The sequence below is a fragment of the Jaculus jaculus genome, chromosome 3 (assembly GCF_020740685.1).
Source record: "Jaculus jaculus isolate mJacJac1 chromosome 3, mJacJac1.mat.Y.cur, whole genome shotgun sequence".
NCBI lineage: Eukaryota > Metazoa > Chordata > Mammalia > Rodentia > Dipodidae > Jaculus > Jaculus jaculus.
Window position 1 is genome coordinate 98398145 of NC_059104.1, and position 20228 is coordinate 98418372.

A 20228-nucleotide genomic window follows, 5' to 3' on the forward strand; every position below is an offset into this window, starting at 1 on the left:
TACTTAAGCCAGATGCATATGGTGATACATGCATCTGGAGTTTGTCTGCAGTGGCTAGTGGCCCTGGCATGCCCATGCCCATCCCCCCTGACAATAATTGAAATAAATAACAGGGCTGAAGAGATGGCTTAGTGGTTAAGGTACTTGCCTGTGAAGCCTAAGGACCCAGGTTCAATTCCCCAGTACCCATGTAAGCCAGATGCAAAAGGTAGCATATGCATTTGGAGTTCATTTGCAGTGGCTAGAGGCCCTAGCATGCCCATTCTCTCTCTCAAATAATTTAAAAATAAATAAGTAAATAAAAATAAAACAGGCCGCCAGGCGTGGTGGCGCACACCCTTAATCCCAGCACTTGGGAGGCAGAGGTAGGTGGATTGCTATGAGTTCGAGGCCACCCTGAGACTCCATAGTGAATTCCAGGTCAGCCTGGGCTAGAGTGAGACCCTACCTCGAAAAACCAATAAAATAAAATAAAAAAATAAAAGAGGCCAAGTATGGTGGTGCATGCCTTTTTAATCCTAGCACCTGGGAGGCAAAGGTAGGATTGCTCTGAGTTCAAGGCCATCCTAAGAATACATAGTGAATTCCAGGTCAACCTGAGCTAGATCAAGAGCATACATCGATACCACCCCCCCAAAAAAAATGAGTGATTTAGGAAGATACCTGATATTGACTTTTTGCCTCCATATGCACACACATACATATTTAAACATATAAACAGATATACACACTTATAACAAACATACATACATATGTTACAGTGACATACAAGGAATCTGGGGGAAAATATTTATAATTCACACCACAGTCAGTCTTCTCCTTGACTAGAAATACCTCATATAGTAATTAAAGCACCCAAAGAGTATAATGGATATAAATATACAGCTCCATTCGAGGAAAGGAGGCACTGAGGTGGAGGATGGATATAGTTTAAAAAGATGTTCTCAGGCCTGGAGAGATGGCTCAGCAGTTAAGGTACTTGCCTGCAAAGCCAAAGGACCTCGGTTCAATTCCCCAGGACTCACGTAAGCCAGATGCACAAGGTGATGCATGCATCTGGAGTTCATTTGCAGTAGCTGGAAGCCCTGGTGCACCCATTCTCTCTCTCTCACTCTGCCTTTTTTCCTCTCTCAAATAAATAAATAAAAATATTTTTAAAAAGATGTTGTCTTGGGCTGGAGAGATGGCTTAGCGGTTAAGCGCTTGCCTGTGAAGCCTAAGGACCCCGGTTCAAGGCTCGGTTCCCCAGGTCCCACGTTAGCCAGATGCACAAGGGGGCGCACACGTCTGGAGTTCGTTTGCAGTGGCTGGAAGCCCTGGCGCGCCCATTCTCTCTCTCCCTCTGTCTTTCTCTCTGTGTCTGTTGCTCTCAAATAAATAAATAAAAATATTAAAAAAAAAAAAAGATGTTGTCTTTCTCTCAGTAGGGTCTCCTCAAATTAAGATGGTCTCAAATTTGTTATGTAGTAGAAGCTGACTCTGAATTTCTGATCTTCCTTCCTTCATCTTGTGAGCTAGAATTACAGGGTGCTCATGCAGATTTATGTCAGGACTCTGTACATGCTGGTCAAGCACTCTACTAACTGAGCTATAGCTCCAGTCTCAATGGTTTTTCTTTAAAAAAGAAAAACAAAATCACTTTACAAGGTATTAGTCATTTTGGAGATATACACCATATTATATGACCCAACAAAATAATTTTTTATACTGTTTTAAGGTAAACAAATATTTTTTTAAATTTTTTAAAAATTTATTTGACAGAGAAAGAGGGAGAGAGAGAGAGAGAGAGAGAGAGAGAGAGAGAGAGAGAGAATGGGCGTGCCAGGGGCTCCAGCCACTGCAAATGAACTCCAGACTCATGTGCCCCCTAGTGCAGCTGGCTAATGTGGGTCTTGGGGAATAGAACCTGGGTCCTTTGGCTTTGGAGGCAAATGCTTTAAATGCTAAGCCATCCCTCCAGTCCAAGGAATATGTTCAATAAAAGCAATTTTCGGGCTGGAGAGATGGCTTAGCGGTTAAGCGCTTGCCTGTGAAGCCTAAGGACTCCCGGTTCGAGGCTTGGTTCCCCAGGTCCCACGTTAGCCAGATGCACAAGGGGGCGCACGCGTCTGGAGTTCGTTTGCAGAGGCTGGAAGCCCTGGCACGCCCATTCTCTCTCTCTCCCTCTATCTGTCTTTCTCTCTGTGTCTGTCGCTCTCAAATAAATAAAAATAAAAATTAAAAAAAAATTTATTAAAAAAAAAAGCAATTTTCATTAGTGACTCCACTTTTTCTTTTTCCCTTTTGGAGGCTTAAAAAAATACACTGTGCCAACTCTGGATGTTTATCATGTAACAAGGTTGTAGGTAGAGATGTTCCTTTGTTCACACCTGAAAATTTTCTTCAGAACTCATGAGACACTTCTGATTATATGTTAAACACATTCAAATTACTTCCTGAAGTGAACCATGGCCCTACTTCCATGGCCCATCTCTGACAAGTTCTCCCGTGAGATTGTCCCAGATCCAGCATTCCACAAGATTTCCTACATCCTGGACATCTTACAACTGAAAAAGATGGTATAGTAATAAGCCTCTCTTCAGCATGTTCTGCAGCAATAACAGCATCTCTGGTTCAAAGTACCACAATGCAAGAGAGCAATGGTAAAACAGCCTTTGTGAGTGTGTGTTTCAAGGTAGGGTTTTGCTCTAGCCCAGGCTGACCTGGAATTCACTATGGAGTCTCAGAGTGGCCTCGAACTTAGTGATCCTCCTACCTCTGTCCCCCAAGTGCTGGGATTACAGGCATGCGCCACCACGCCAAGCTTTAAAACAACCTTTTAAAGAAGCATTTTTTTTTTTACCACTTTCAAAAAATTTAATTTGAAAAAGATTCAAGATTGATATTTTAAAACATAAATTTCACCTTAGGTTTAATGTTCTCCAGTTCTCCATTTTTTAGTCTCCATAAAACATGTCTTGTTGTATCTCCCCCAATTCCAAAGTTAAGTGCGTGAAGAGGGGAAAATAGCTCTCGCCAGATCTAAAGAGAAAAATTTGATTTAGTTAAGCTAAAATGAAATCCTCAATTAAAATGTATTGTGAAGCAGCTAAAACTAACAACTTCTATTTTTTTTACTCAAATGATACTACTAAAGATAGTGTGTTGAAAGGACTCTTAAGATACCACTGTGCTGGCTCAGTTACTGATGAAGCCCTGGCTCTCATCTTAAGAACTAAGTCACAGCTCATTCTGATACCCATTATGAGATAGTGACACTTTAAATTGAGTAGCCAACTCAATATACCCTCCCTAGACAGGCGTGGTGGCACACATCTTTAATCTCAGCGCTTGGGAGACAGAGTTAGGAGGGTTGCCAAGAGTCTGAGGATAGCCTGAGACTACTTAGTCAATTCCAGGTCAGCCTGGTCTAGAGCCAGATCCTACCTCAAAAACACAAAACAAAACAAAACAAAAAAAATCAACTCACCATTCATTCAACTGGGGCGGGGGGTGAGGAAGAAACATGAGAAGAAATTTTAAGCCAGACAGGGTGGCGCATACCTTTGACCCCAGCACTTGGGAGGGTAGCCATGAGTTCAAGGCCGCCCTGAGACTAGTTAGTGAATTCTAAATCAGCCTGGGCTACAGTAAGACTGTCCCTTGAAAAAACAAGCCACCAAGCCAAAAAAGAAATTTAGGGTGCTGGAACCAAAAAGGAACGTATCCTTTAAGGTTCCCATGGAGGAATGTGTGACCTTTTTCAAGATCTGAAATAGCTCATTACAAAAAAAAAAATTCAATCAGGAAATGGCAGAATGTAAATGCTAAGTGAGAATCGGAACTAGGACAATATAGATGAACACACGTAAGTGAGAATAGAAAAATGCAACAAGGGCAAATAAAAGCGAGCATCACATTTCTGTGAAGCCACAGCAAAAATAGAGGGTCAGTTTCAAACACCAATTGTTTCTCGTCTCATCATGCTTAATGGTACCAAGAATCCTGGTAGGTAGCTCTGCTTTCCCTGTACTTTGCACTAGCACTTCTCTATTAGTCATAAGTCTATAAGGTAGTTCAAAATGAGTCTGTATCAAACATACACTAGGAACCAAGAGCACAACACCCTCACCCGTATCCACCTTTACCTCATATTGCTGCATTAATTGTACCATAGAGTCTCCCACAAACAGCACATCAGGCTCTTTGTCTTTACAGTCGAGGACAAACCTATTATGCTGGTTTGAAAAAAAGAAGAAAAATTAGAAACTGGTATTTCCTTCCTGGTAATATTTCTTGGTCTAGAAAGAATACTGTTCAACTAGTTACTACAAAAACTTTATTTGGGGGGCTGGAGAGATGGCTTAGCAGTTAAGGAGCTTGCCTGCATAGTCAAAGGACCCAGGTTTGATTCACCAGTACCCATATAAAGCCAGATGCACAGAGTGGCACATGTGTCTGGAGTTTATCTGCAGTAGCTAGAGGCCCTGGCACACCCATTTTCTCTCTGTCTCTCTCTGTAAGGTTTGTAGCTCTGTGACAGAGAGCACACTTAAGGCTGTGCAAGGCCCTGAGCTTGATTCCTAACACGAGAGGGGGGGGGGGGAGGGAGGGAGGGGGGGGAGAAAAGAAAAAAACTACATTACTACCAAAAATAAAAACCTTTTTATTCTATCCCTAAGTTTTATTCCTCTTTTTCTGCAATGTCTTTTTACTCTTACTATTATTGGTCATTCTATTAGGTTCAAGAAAACCAGACTTCTACTGAATCCAGAATATAAAATTATTTCATATGGGCTGGAGAGATGGCTTAGTGGTTAAGTGCTTGCCTGTGAAGCCTAAGGACCCTGGTTCGAAGCTCGATTCCCCAGGACCCACGTTAGCCAGATGCACAAGGGGGCACATGAGTCTGGAGTCCATTTGCAGTGGCTGGAGGCCCTGGTGCGCCCATCCTTTCTCTCTGTCTCTTTCTTTCTCTATGTGTGTTTCTCTCTCTGTTACTCTCAAATAAATAAAAATGAACAAAAAAATTATTTCATATGCTTTAAAAAAACGTGTGTATATATGTGTGTGTTTTTCCAGGGTATCTTGCCAATGCAAATGAATACCACACACTTATGCCACCATTTTTTATGGGTGTGTGCACATTTATAAGTATGATGGGGATGTGAACCTGGGCCAGCAGGCACCTTTAAACCAGTGAGTCATCTCCAAGCCCCTTTATATACTTTATAGAAAGTTTGCCTGAGAGAGGGCACAGCAGTTAAAGGTGTTTATTGGCAAAGCCTAATGGCCTGAATTCAATTCTCCAGTATCTACTTTAATCAGATGTACAAAGTAGTGTTAGCTTCTGGAATTTGTTTGCACTGGCAAGAGCCCTGGGACACCCATTTCTCTTCCTGCTTGCAAATAAAATAAGGCTTGTCTTTTTAAATATTTAATTATTTATTATTTATGAGAGACAGAGAGAGTCAGATAGAGAAAGAGAGAATGGGTGTGCCAGGGCCTCCAACCGCTGAAAACAAATTCCTGGCACATGCACCACCTTGTGCATCTGGCTTAGATGGGTTCTGGGGAATCAAACTTGGGTCCTTTGACTTTGCAAAAAAGCACTTTAAGCACTACACCATCTCCCCAACCCAAACAACTGTCTTTTCCACAATCTTTTTTAGAATTTTTGAGACAGGGCCTATATACCTCAGTCTGCCCTGGAACTTGCTATGCAGCAGAGGGTGACACCTGTGAAGCCTAAGGACAAATATTCAATTCCCCAGTACCCTCCTAAGCAAGATAAACAGATGGCACATGCACCTGGAGTTTGTTTGCAGTAGCTAGAGCTCGTGATGCGCCCATTCTCTCACATAGTTAAATAAGGGTTTTTGTTGTTGTTTTGTTTTAAAGAGACAGGCCAGGTATTGTGACACATGACTTTAATTCCAGCACTCTGGAAGCAGAAGTAAGAGAATCACTGTGAGTTTGAGGCCAGCCTGAGACTACATAGTGAATTCCAGGTTAGCATGGGCTAAATAAGACCCTACCTCAAAAACAAAACAAAAAGACCCTAAACAACTGAAGTGATTTATCCCATATAAATAATACCCCCTTTTACCTGAGACATCCATCTGTCATCTCCTTGAATATCTTCTGCTGCATGTGGAATAGCTGCTGGGTTTGAGTCTCCTTGGCTCATTCTATACCTGAGGAGAAATGTCTATGTCATGTTTCAAATTATTTTTAGAGATGAGTTCTCCAACACAACTACCTAGACTTAAAATATAAAATATAGTGTCACCATACTTCTAGACAGACATCAATATCACTTAGGCATAGTGCATTACACTAAAAAAAAGAAAAAAAATCCACCCCATCACATCCCTACCTTGTGGGTAAGAATAGATGTAAAAACTGTTCCCAAGAATACACTTTACCTGAGACACTCACCCTGAATTAGTTTGCCCTGATTATAGGCTAAGCACCAAATTACCTCAAGAATTAAGACACCTGTAGAACAATGGTATCTACACCACAGACTTTTGGGCTTCTAGAGCTACACAGAGGAAGCAATACCACAGTATTAGAAGCTACTAGTTATACAATAATTATAGTATAGAATAGGAGAAAACTAGTCACAGGCTCTGACATGATTTTTTTCTTTTCTTTCCTTTTCTTTTTTCTTTTTTTGGTCTTTTGAGGAAGGGTCTCTCACTCTAGCTCAGGCTGACCTGGAATTCTCCTATCTCTGCCTCCTAAGTGCTGGGATTAAAGGCGTGCATCACCACACCTGGCTCTGACACTATTTTTATTTTTTTTTTTAACTTTTTTTTTTTTTTTTTTGAGAGCGACAGACACAGAGAGAAAGACAGATAGAGGGAAAGAGAGAGAATGGGCGCGCCAGGGCTTCCAGCCTCTACAAATGAACTCCAGACATGTGCGCCCCCTTGTGCATCTGGATAATGTGGGACCTGGGGAACCGAGCCTTGAACCGGGGTCCTTAGGCTTCACAGGCAAGCGCTTAACCGCTAAGCCATCTCTCCAGCCCCTGACACTATTTTTAAACAAATTATTTCATAATTTTTTAGTAGCAAGGGCCTTGCTATGTAGTGCTGGCTGTCCTGGAATTCATGGTAATGCTACTGTCTCAGCCTTCTGAATAATGGGATTACACGGTCTTGCTGTGTAGCTCAGGCTGACCTCCACTGATAATGTTCCTGCCTTAGCATCCCAAGTGCTGGTATTACAGATGAGGGCTGGAGAGATGGCTTAGCAGTTAGGCGCTTGCCTGTGAAGCCTAAGGACGCCGATTTGACGCTTGGTTCCCCAGGACCCATGTAAGCCAGGTGCACAAGGTAGCGCATGCATCTGGAGTTTGTTTGCAGTGGAAGGAGGCCTTGGCGTGCCCATTCTCTCTCTATCTGCCTCTTTCTCTGTCACTCTCAAATAAATAAATAAAAATAAACAAAAACTAAAAAACTATATTGATTCATTTATTTGAGAGGGAAAGAGGCAGAAAGAAAGGGGGAGAGAGAGAGACAATATGGGTATGCCAGGACCTCCAGCCATTGCAAACCAACTCCAGATACATGAGTCACTTTGTGTGCATCTGGTTTATGTGGGTCTTGGGGAATCAAACCAAGGTCCTTTGGCTTTGCAGGCAAACGCCTTAACTGCTAAGCCATCTCTCCAGGCCCCTCACATTTTTATTTATTTTTTAAAAATATTTTCAGCCTGGGCTAGAAAGAGACTACTTTGGGGCTGGAGATTTGGTTTTCAAGGTAGGGTCTCACTCTAGCTCAGGCTGATCTGGAATTCACTATGTAGTCTCAGGGTGGCCTCAAATTCACAGTGATCCTCTTACCTCTGCCTCCAGAGTGCTGGGATTTGTATGCACCACCACGCCTGGAAATTTTTATTTTTGGTTTTTGAAGGTAGAGTCTTGCTCTAGCCCAAGCTGACCTGTAATTCACTATGTAGTCCAGGGTGGCCTCAAACTAATGGCGATCCTACCTCTACCTCCTGAGTCCTGGAACTAAAGGCATGTACCACCACACCCAGTGATTCAGGAGCTTGTAACTTGGTAGATTTCCAGCTGCCTAGATGGAGGAGGTATCACTTTGGGCAGACCCTAGGGTCCAGATCTGATTTCCAACCAAAAGGGTATGCAGAGTGCTGCTGGTGGTATTTCTCTCTGCATGGATCTGTGTAAGGAGCCAGCTTTTTCTGCCATTATGGAACTTACCTTGAGTCTGAAAGTATCAAATAAATCCCTTCCTCCCATAAACTGTACTTTTTTTTTGTTTTGGTTTTTCGAGGAAGGGTCTCACTCTAGCCCAGGCTGACCTGGAATTCACTATGGAGTCTCAGGGTGGCCTCGAACTCACGGCGATCCTCCTACCTCTGCCTCCCAAGTGCTGGGATTAAAGGCATGCGCCACCATGCCTGGCTTATACCTGGTTTTTAAGTTTATCCCAGCCACATGAGCTGCCTGGGACAGTGGTGCATGTGTCTGGAATTTGTCTACAGTGGCTAAAAGGCCCTGGTGTGCCCATTCTCTCTCTGTGTCTATCTCTTAAATAAACAAATAAAATATTAAAAACAACAAAAAGCAAACAAATCAACAATCAGCAAAGAAGAAAACTGAGTTCTATTCATGCTGCACATACACAATGGACTGCTAAATGGTCTTTTAGGCTACTACTAAGCTAGACCTCTAGCCAAAGGTTAGAATCCACAGTACTAAGGCAACACAAAAGCCTATCTTCTCAAGAAAAAGAAATTATAGAAGCAGACAATACTAACACTGATTACAGAGCTCAATGCTAAATGACATTAGGTCTAAAAAAAGTAGTGTGTGTGCTAAGACCTGATTGAAAATGTATGGTATCTATAATTTGGGCATGCCTTTCATCAGACATTTGTGCACCTATGAAAGACAATACATGCTATGTTTTACATAGACTACTACCAACCCTCACAAGTACTACAAAATGAAAACAAGGATCAGAGAATTTAAGTCATTTGTTTATTGACTAAAGGGGATCTAAAATTATGTTTGCCTGATCACAAAAATGTCACTGAGCAAAGCCAGCCCACTGATCACAAATGAGTTCACGCTGATTTTCCAAAGACAGCCTTATACCTAATCATTTCACAGAGAAGACATGTTAACACAGGGCTAGAAACATCAGTGTAAGGGGTGCACATGTCTGGAGTTTGTTTGCAGTGGATAGAAGCCCTGGCGCGTCCATTTTCTCTCTATCTGCCTTTCTCTTTCTGTCATTCTCAAATAAATAAATGAAAAAATTTTAAATAGAAGAATTATGAAGAGCTGCAAGGTGGATCTATTTAGTTCTAATCAGGCCATGGTATCTGTTCTGAGTTTCATTATATAAGAAAGACATAGCCAAGTGTGGGGCTGCATGCCTTTAATCCCAGCACTCGCACTTGGGAGGCAGAGGTAGGAGTTTGAGGCCAGCCTGGAACTAGACCGAGTTCCAGGTCAGCCTGGGTAGTGAGAGACCCTGCACCTTGAAACACCATAAAGAAAATCATAGAAAAATTAAAAGAGGACTGGAGAGATGGCTTAATAGCTAAGGCATTTACCTATGAAGCCTAGGGACCTAGGTTCAATTCCCTAGTACCCACATAAGCTAGATGACCCATGTATCTGGAGTTCATCTGCAGTGGCCAGATTCTATCTGCCTCTTTACCTCTCTCTAATAAATAAAATAATTTTTTTCAAGGCACAGTCTTGCTCTAGCCCAGGCTGACTTGGAATTTTCTATGTAGTCTAGAATTCACAGCTATTTTAAAGGCGTGCACCACCATGCCCAGCTAAAATAAAAAATTTTTTAAAAGAAAGAAATATCAAAAGGGCCAGGCATAATGGCTCATGACTTTAATCCCAGCACTTGAAAGGCTGAGGCAAGAAGATCTCCATAAAGTCTGAGGCCAATTGAGCTCAGAGTTCCAGAACAAGAGTGAGACCTTGCCTTAAAAAAAAAAAAACAGAAAAGGAAACAAAAATTAAGATTGCTAAGAATCCTCCAGTTTTATTTTCAGTGCCAGGGATGGGATACCTCCAGTGAGTTGTTGGCCAGGGAGGTCCCTGATGCCCCACAAAACATAATAGGCCATTGCCGAGGCCCTTGGTTTCCCACCAGGAATAGATGTTAAGACCCTATTGCTGAAGACTCCACATACTTGGGCTGCAAAGCCACTGAGAAATCCTGCTGGAACTGAGCTGATAACCTCCTCCATGTAGACCACCTGATAGAAAGCTGGAAGAAGCCATTCTACATGTAGTTCAATGGGAGAAAGAGATAACACCAGTGAAGATACTCAACAGTGGATTTTGCAAGCCTTTTAATTGGCCAGCCAGGCCAAATAAGCCAACAGGTGCAAAAGTGGTATGTCTGTCATGGTGGAAACCAACTGCCTTCTAACTGGACTGGAGGCCTGCTCCATGGGAGGGAATACATCCCTGATACTGAAAACTTAAAACTGGGATAGTCATGAGCCCTAGGGGTATAACATCTGCTGATGTCTGGATAAACGCATATACTATGCGTATCAAACTGCCCAGTAAGCACTTCTCTTAATATTTATACCCTTATATTAATGCTACTCTCACTTTGGGTACAGAATCTTCTCTTTTCAGATGGCAGTGACCTTGGGACGACTCAGAAGGTATCATAGTGTTGGAAAGAAGTGACTGGAGCACTGAGTAACATCTCGATCACATCTTCCACGGCTCAGGGTCTAATGCAGAAGAGGTGGTGGAAAGAACAGAAGAGCCAAAGGAAGGGTAGGACTCCTTACAATGTGCTCCCTCCAGATATGAATATCCCTGACCTCATAGTGCCTGACACTACCTACACAACACCATCATAAGAGGAGGAAAAGATCATGACATCAAAATAAAAGAGACACTGATTGAGATGGGGAGGGGACATGATGGAAAATGGAATTTCAAAGGGGAAAGTGGGGGGAGGGAGGGTATTACCATAGGATATTTTTTATAATCATGGAAAATGTTCCTGTTTCAGATTCAATTCCTCACTACCCACGTAATGCCAGAAACACAAGGTGGCACATGACTCTAGAGTTCATGTGCAGAAGCAAGAGGCCCTGGTGTGCCCATTTTCATTGTCTCTCTAATACATAAATAGTAAAATATATTTTAAAAAAATGAAATAAGCCGGGTGTGGTGGCACATGCCTTTAAAATTTTTTTTTTTGGTTTATTTGTATTTATTTATTTGAAAGTGACAGAGAAAGGGGCAGATTGAGAGAGAATGGGCATGCCAGGGCCTCCAGCCACTGCAAACGAACTCCAGATGCGTGCGCCCCCTGGTGCATCTGGCTAACGTGGGTTCTGGAGAATCGAGCCTTGAACCGGGGTCCTTAGGCTTCACAGGCAAGTGCTTAAACGCTAAGCCATCTCTCCAGCCCGGCACATGCCTTTAATCCCAGCACTCAGGCGGCAGAAGTAGGAGGATTATTTTGAGTTCTCAGGCCACCCTGAGAATACAGAGTGAATTCCAGATCAGCCTGGGCTAGAATGAGACCCTACCTTGAGAAACCAAAAAACAAACCATAATAATAATAATAGCTCAAAAAATAAAATAAAACTGAAGCCTGGCATAGTGGTGAATGCCTTTAATCCCAGCACTTGGGAGGCCAAGCTAGGGGGATCACTGAGTTCCAAGTCAGCTTGGGACTACAGAGGGAGTACCAGGACAGCCTGAACTGGAGTGAGACTTTACCTTGAAAACAGTAACAACAAAAATGTTGAAAACCATTTCATTAGTTTATTGTTACTTATTGTCCTATCTGGAGAAATTTAAGTTAGGAATTATTGAGGCAAACATTCAGTGACAGGATTAATTAAAGCTGTAACTGAGAACTTCCTGCAAAAGAGGAAAAAGAATCTTTTCTACTCTCACTGTATGACTCAAACTTTTTCCTGGGGACTGTTTAAGGAACGAGGGTGATAAACTCAACAGGAGGTATCTCTTAACAATATTATGCAATGAAAATGCATTAGAAGATATATTCACCACTTAAAGACAAAATAAAATACTGGTACTCAAATTCATTTCACTTTACACCACCACATTTAAATACAGGGTTTAAAAAAAAAAAAAAGGCCAGAGAGCCCAGCATGATAGCACATATCTTCAATCCCAGCACATGGGAGGCAGAGGTAGGAGGATCGCCCTGAGACTACATAGTGAATTCCACATTAGCCTGGGCTAAAGTGAGACCCTACCCTGAAAAACCAAAACCAAAACCAAACCAAAACCAAAAACAAAAACAAAAAAAAAAAAAAAAAAAAAGAAAGAAAGAAAGAAAAAAAGAAAAAAAAGCAAGCAAGCAAGTGGGCAGGCTGGAGAGATAGCTTAGAAGTTAAGGTATTTGCCTGCAAAGCCAGAAGACCCAGGTTCAAATCCCTAGTACCCGCCTACATAAACCAGATACTCAAGGTGGCATATGCATATGGAGTTCCTCTGCAGTGTCTAGAGGCCCTGACATGCCCATTCTCTCAGTGTCTCTTAATACCTTAAGTGCTGAGCCACCAATCCAGCCCTAAAAAGGGGGTTTAATTAATTAAATTTGCATGTGTGGGCGCACACATCTGTCAATGCGCACCAGGGCCTCTTGCTATTGCAAAAGCACTTATACTGCAGACACATGTGTTTTATATCTATCTACCTTCCTTCTTTCTTTCTTTTTTTCTGAGGGAGGTCTCACCTGGCTCGGGCTACCCTGGAATTCACTATGCAGTCTCAGGGTGACCTGGAACTCACTGTGATCCTCCTACCTCTGCCTCCCAAGGGCTGGGATTAAAGATGTGCACCAGCATGTGTTATTCTTACACCCGGCCTTATGTGGGTAACTGAGGAATTAAACCTAGGCTTGTAGGCTTTGTAAGCAAGGGCCTTTAACCACTGAGTCATCTCCCCAGCCCTTAAAAAAGAATTTTGAGCCAGGGGTGGTAGAGTGCACCTTTAATCCCAGTATTGGTAAACTAAAGTACAAGGATCACTGTGACTTTAAGGCCAGACTGAGACTACATAGTTAATTCCACACCAGCCTGGGCTAATGTGAGACCCTACCTCCAAATAACAATAATAATAAATTGGCTGGGAAACAAAGGACAGAAGCAGCTATTTTATTTTTTTGTTTTTTTTTAAATTTTTATTTATTTGAGAGCAATAGACGGGGGGGGGGGAGAGGGAGAGAGAGAGAGAAAGAGAGAATGGGTGCGCCAGGGCCTCCAGCCACTATGAACGAACTCCAGACGCGTGTGCCCCCTTGTGCATCTGGCTTACGTGGGTCCTGGGGAATTGAGCCTTGAACCAGGGTCCTTAGGCTTCACAGGCAAGCGTTTAACCACTATCTCTCCAGCCCCAGAAACAGCTATTTTAAAGCATTCAATTACTACAGGCAAGTGGTAGTACAAGACTAATCCCACACCTGGGAGGCTGAAGCAGGAAGATCACCTCTTTAAGTTTCCCTCTAGCTCAGGCTGACCTGGAATTCATTATGTAGTCTCAGGTTGGCCTATATTAAAGGTGTGTGCCACCACACCTCTGCCTGGGACTACATAGTGAATTCCTGGTCAGCCTGGACTAGAGTGAGACCCTACCTCAAAAACCAAAAAAATAAATAAATAAAATAAAATAAAGAAAGAATTACACCAGGTGTTGTGGCATATGCCTTTAAACCCAGCACTTGGGAGGCAGTAATAGGAGGATCGCTGTGAGCTTGAGGCCAGCCTGGGACAACATAGTGAATTCCTGGTCAGCCTGGGCTAGGACAAGACCCTACCTTAAAAAAACAAAAACAAAAAACACAAAACCAGGGCTGGTGAGATGGCTTAGCAGTTAAGGTGCTCACTTGCAAAGTTTAAGGACTCAGGTTTACTTCCCCAGTACCCATATAAGCCAGATACAAGGTGGTACAATGGGACTGGAGTTGGCTTGCAGTGGCTGAAGGCCCTGGCACACCCATTCTCTCTCTCCCTCAAATAAATAAATTAAGTAATTAAATTAAATAGGGCTGGAGAGATGACTTAGTGGTTAAGGCACTTGCCTTAAAATCCAAAGGACGTAGGTTCGATTCCCTAGGACCCATGAAAGCCAGCCAGATGCACAGGTGGTACAAGTGTATGGAGTTCATTTGCAGTGGCTAGAGGCCCTGGCATGCCAATTCTCTATCTGCTTCTCTCTCAAATAGATAAATAAACTATATATTTATTTACATATACATACATACATACATACACACACAAAAAAAATATAACGAAAAGCGAAAAAATAAATACATAATAATAATAATGCCAGGCATGGTGGCGCATGCCTTTAATCCCAGCACTCAGGAGGCAGAGGTAGGAGGATCGCCGTGAATTCGAGTACACCCTGAGATAAAATAGTTAATGCCAGGTCAGACTGAGCTAGAGACCCTACCTTGAAAAACTAATAATAATAATAATAATAATAATAAAAATAAAGAATTACACCTAATGCTTATTGAGAATTTGCTATTTACAAGACCCAATGCTAGGAGTGTTGTTATTTAAATTGAACTGATGTTCAGGGAGATCTAAGGAATCTATCCAAATGTATAACTTTTAAGTAGCTAAGGGATTTGAAACAGGTGGTAGATCTCTTATCTGAGGTTTTTAGAACTTCTTTCAGGAGGAATATCTGCACACAAATAGTGAGATATCTTGGACATGGGACCCAACTCAGCACACGACTCACTTATGTTTCAGACACACCTTACAGACATAACCTGAAGGTAACCTTAGTGTGCTCAAGGTCTTGCTGATGGTTCTGCTGGATATTGAGTCAGTATTCAAAAAAAAAAAAAAAAATCAAGACTTTGGAGCATTTCAGATTGGGAATACGCAACCTATTATTGTTGTTTTTTTGTGGTGCTGGGATTTGAACTCAGGACACCACATATGTGAGGCAAACAGTCTACCATTGAGCTTCATCTCTAGCTAGCCCTAATCTATTACTGTTGAGCAAACTAAATCCTATTACTCTTTTTATTTTTATTTTTTGTTTTTCAAGGTAGGGTCTCACTCTAGCCTAGGTTGATAAGGTGATTATGTTCTATTTAGTATTGAAAACTATATGAAAGTGATGAATTCTAGCTGGGCATGGTAGTGCACACCTTTATTCCCAGCACTAGGGAGTAGGAGTATCACCTTGAATTCGAGGCCACCCTGAGGCTACATGGTGAAGTTATTTCATTTAAATTTGAATTTCCTATCTCTACCTTCAAAGTGCTGGGTTTACAGGCATTTGATACCTCACTCCACACTAAACCCTAAATTTCTTCATTGCCAAAATGAAGATATATAGAAGGAAAAACTTGGGAACAAAATGTCACTTGTCTAAAGCTACAAGGAAGAAAACTGAAAAATATTCCCAAGGGCCTCCAGCCACTGAAAACAAACTCTAGACACAAGTACCACCATGTGCACCTGGCTTAAGTAGGTTCTGAGGAATCGAACCTGTATCCTTAGGCTTCGCAGGCAAGCACCTTAACTGCCAGGCCACCTTTCCAGCCCCTAGATTGTTTCTTTATTCCCTTAAGCTATGAACACAAACTCATTCTTCTTTCTCTAAGAAAAGCAGTTTTCTTTGTACCTCCAAACACTTAGATTTGTTATTGTTTTGTCAAGTCAAATGTATTACAAGGCATGGTGGCTTAAACTTCCAGCACTAGGGAGGCTGAGGTAGGATTATCATGAGTTCAAGACCAGCCCAGGCTAGAGAGTTCCAGGTGAGCCAGAGGTAGGGTGAGACCCTGCCTCAAACCAACAAACAAAATCTTAAAATACAAAGTAAGTTTCCATCTTAGAGAAGCCCAAAGTTTTGTTAGAACACACTGGGGGGAAAAAAATGGAGCTATCTCCTTTTTAAAAGCTATACCAGAAAGGGTTAGGCATTTAAAGAACTCAAAATTTTTCCAGGTGTGGTGGCACAGCATTCAGGAGGCAGAGGTAGGAGTATTGCTGTGAGCTCCAGGCCACCCTGAGATTCCTTAGTGAATTTCAGGTCAGCCTGGGCAAGAGTGAGACCCTACCTCGAAAAACTAAAACAAAAACAAAGAACTCAAAATTTGGATGTTTAGCTGATATGGTGGTACACACTTTTATTTTTTTAAGGTAGGGTCTTACTCTAGCTCAAACTGACCTGGAATTCACTGTGTAGTTTCAGAGTGGCTGGTACATACCTTTAATCCAAGCACTTGGGAGGCAGAGATAGGAGGATCCCCTTGAATTTAAGGCGACCCTGAGACTACATAGTGAACTCCAGGTCAGCCAGGGCTACAGTGAGACCCTACCTTGGAGGAAAAAATAAATGGAAGTAGAAACTTGTATTCTTAACAACAAAAAAAGAAGAATGAATCAGAAATTATCCAGAGATAACTGTGGTATATTACAAAAGCATAAATGGGCAGGAATAGGAAACAGAAGACAATGACATAACCATTCTCCGAATAGAAATTTTAAAATAAATACTTGTTTAGGACAGGCATGGTGGTGCATGCCTTTAATCCCAGCACTCGGGAGGCAGAGGTAGGAGGATCACTGGAGGACCACTGGTGGGTTCATGGCTACCCTACCATGAGACTACCTAGTGAATTCCAGGTCAGCCTGGGCTACAGTGATACCCTACCTAGAAAAGAACCAAAAACAAAAAAAAATTGTTTAGTACCTGGGCGTGGTGATGCATGCCTTTAATTCCAGCACGTGGAAGGTAGGAGGATTGCCATGAGTTCAAGGCCACCCTAAGACTACATAGTGAATTTCAGGTCAGCCAGAGCTAGAGTGAAACCCTACCTCGAAAAAGGAAAAATAAATAAAAAAAATAAACTTGGTTAGTGATAGTACCAACAAGCCCTAGGTTCAATTCCTGGTACTGTACACACACACACACACACACACACACACACACACACACAATAAACTCTTCCATTTCACCTTACCGATTCATAATAATCTCTTTATGCAAGACGCCACAGAACCAGTTAGGAAAAGAAAAAAAAATCTAGCAAAATGGAGATTGAAAGCTGGGGAAGTACTGTTCATTTCCATGAGACACTACATCCCAAAGAAGCTATAGCTGAACTTCAGATTGTGATCTCTAGCAAGAAGCAGTGATCCTGCATTTTCTGTCTTCTCCACTTAACTTGGACTATGACCATACAACAGGATTTCCAGAGGCTTGCATCTGCATAGTGCAGAAACAGGTCCCAATAGAGAAGCAACTCTCAAACTCAACTGGATTTTTTTTTTCAGATTTTTGAGGTATGGTCTCACTCTAGCCCAGGCTGACCTGGAATTCACTATGGAGTCTCAGGGTGGCCTCGAACTCACAGTGATCCTCCTACCTCTGCCTCTCGAGTGCTGGGATAGAAGACATGCGCCACCATGCCCCACAGAATTTTTTCTTAAAAAAAGTATTTTATTTAGCGGGGCGTGGTGGCACATGGCCCACAGAATTTTTTCTTTAAAAACAAAAACAAAAACATTTTATTTAGCCAGGCGTGGTGGCACACCTTTAATCCCAGCAGTCGGGAGGCAGAGGTAGGAGGGTCACCATGAGTTCGAGGACACCCTGAGACTCCTTAGTGAATTTCAGGTCAGCCTGGGCAAGAGTAAGACCCTACCTCGAAAAACAAAAAACAAAAGTTTATTTATTTATATTATGTGTGTGTGACGGGGGAGGGAATGGGCACGTGAGGGCCTCTAGCCACTGCAAATGAACTCCAGTCGTATGTGCCACCTTGTGCATCTGGCTCACATAGGTCCTGGGGAATCAAATCAGGGTCCTTAGGACTCACAGGCAAGTGCTTTAACCCCCCAAGTCATCTCTCCAGCCCTCAAATGGATTTTTTCTTTTAGTTTGAACCATGAAACAAATAGCGGGAGACCGTTGCTGAAGAAAGAACTGAAAGATTTAGAATGTTTCTGCTTGGACCTGAGACTCTTTATTTTGCTTGAGTTTGTAGGATTGTTCTGAAGACTAGCCTCACCAACATACCCTGCGCCTCAGTGGTTGTGGGTGGGCCCCCAGGATCCAGCACATGCATAATTTATTATCAAGTGCCCAAGCCAACAAATTAATGCGCAATGATTTCCTGCCCTACTCCTCGACAAGGAGACAATCTTTATGTCAGAGCAATGTGCACAGAGGAGGAACCTGAAGACCCAAGGCATAGAGTAATCAAAGACCAGTCTGTTTTTTGTTTTCTCCCATCTTTCTCCATAGCTTCGCCTCTCACCCAACTAAAATCTGTAGAATGCAGCCCCAGGATCGGGTCCTAGGTTCTTAGAGGCCTTTCCTTTGTCCATGGGCAGGCTCTGCAAGGACGCTAAGGCTTCAAGCGTTGCGTTTTTAAGATCCATATGAACACGATAAAAGCAACGCTCGCCTGGGAGCTATGGAAAGATGAATGAGTCACCCTGCCACGAGTCAAACCTGTAGACCACAGGCTCGGACCTGATATAGGATGTGGACGGAGAAGGTGGAGATTCCTTCTCTCCCCGCCCCCCCCCCCCAAAAAACCCTATCCAATGACAGGTTTACCCCAGCTTCGTCGCTAAAGAAGATACTACACGCTAAGAGATCCATACATTCCTCCAAAAATCCCTTCCGAGTCATGCCCTGCGTCTTTGGAATATATTAGAGGAGACAGCACAGAAGTTTCTTAAGAGTGGAAATTTTTCAACAAAAGAGAGTGATTTAAAACAACAACAACAACAAAAAGTACACAACAGAATAGCAGGCTTGGGCCTCCTCTTAGGAGGCGATCCGAGGCGGAAGGGTCAGAGTCCCACCCCAGGGTTGGAGGGAAAAGGCAAAAGACGACAGCTGGGCCCGGAGGCCGGGGAGCGCTCGCAGGAGTGTCAGCCCAGCGGGCCCGGGACGCGGCGGGGGGCCGAGGCCCTTCCCAGGGGTGGGCCGGGCCGGGCCGGGCGCGGCGCCCCGCGCGTTTCTCCCGCTAGGAAAGGCGGGGTGCACGGCTGAGGGGACCGCGACAGGTTCGGGGGTTGGGGTGCTGGGAAAGAGGTTCCCGGGGTGGGGACGACGCCAGGGCCCGCGGAGGTGCGCGCGCGGGGGAGGGGCCGCCGGGTGGAGGAGGGGAGGCCGCGGGCCTCTCACAATACGTCCTCGCGGCTCCTTCCAGCGCCGACCCTACGCCGTGGCTCCCCGCGCCCCGCTACTCCGACCCCGACGCACTCACACAGGCAGAGAGGGTCCGTGCGGGCCCCAGGCGGCTGCGGCGTCGGCGGGTGGCGCGTCTGTCGCTCGCTCGGTCCCGGCGGCCCCCGCTCTGGCGCGTCCCTCCGCGGGCCCCAGCACCAGCAGCAGCGGCAGCGCCTCTACTTCCGGTCCCCCGCCTCTCCGCAGAGGGCTCCCGGAAGTCCCGCCTCCACCGGCCAGGCCGCGGCCGGCCCCTCCGCGCTCGCTTTCGCTCTGCGGGCTCTAGCTGCTGATTCCCAGGTGCCCGCCACGCCCCGCCAGGTTCCTGGCTTTGTTCTCTGTGTCTGCACTAAGGGAGCCTAGCCTCTCTATCTTTCCTATAACTGCATCCCTGAGTCCTGAGCGCCTGTCAGTGTGATGGATGCCGTCCAGGGATGGCTTTCGGGACAATGTAGCGTGACCTCATGACGCCATTCACTTCTCATCCAGCCAACCTGGCTTCCTCTCCAGCCCATGGAATAAACCAGACATGTGAAAGTAGGATGGAAATAGCCATCCTCCCACCCAAGTTAATGTGGCAGGCCGCTACGTTTGAGAGAGAATTTTTTTGTTTCTATGAATGTATAAATTGTGGGTTACACAAGGGGATGACGAGCTCATATCTTTCTAAAAAATTACTTGTTTATTTACATTTGTAGGTGCCCCAGGGGCTCTTGTCACTATAAAAAAAAAAAAAAGGCCAAAACACACGCACCATTTTTTGTGTGTGTGTGTCTGGTTTTACGTGGGTGGCCTAGGAATTGCACCCCTGCGAACTGCCTTTGCAAGCAAGCGTCTTTAAACGATGAGCCATCTCACCAGCCCCTGAAACCAAATCATTTTCTAAAGTTTGATCCAGTTTAGGGATAGGCACGTATTAATACTGGGATTATATGCTGCTATTAGATCAACGCAAGATCTGTCAGAGCAGAGAAGAGGGATAAGAGATGTGTTTGAGCTTTAGGAGGGAACCTTTGGT

General features: G+C 43.7%; 1 protein-coding gene across 1 annotated transcript in view; it reads right to left on the bottom strand.

Moving 5' to 3' along the window:
• Positions 1-19360, bottom strand: part of Pafah1b2 (platelet activating factor acetylhydrolase 1b catalytic subunit 2) — a 31560-nt gene extending 12200 nt beyond the window's left edge. Inside the window, exons 1-4 of the mRNA XM_004666437.2 lie at positions 19251-19360; positions 6089-6176; positions 4128-4217; positions 2905-3021 (exon numbers count right to left, since the gene is read on the bottom strand). Of these exons, the coding sequence (XP_004666494.1) occupies positions 2905-3021; positions 4128-4217; positions 6089-6169 (288 nt within the window). The 5' untranslated portion in view covers positions 6170-6176; positions 19251-19360. The remainder of the gene's footprint in view (positions 1-2904; positions 3022-4127; positions 4218-6088; positions 6177-19250) is intronic.
• Positions 19361-20228: the final 868 nt, after the last annotated feature.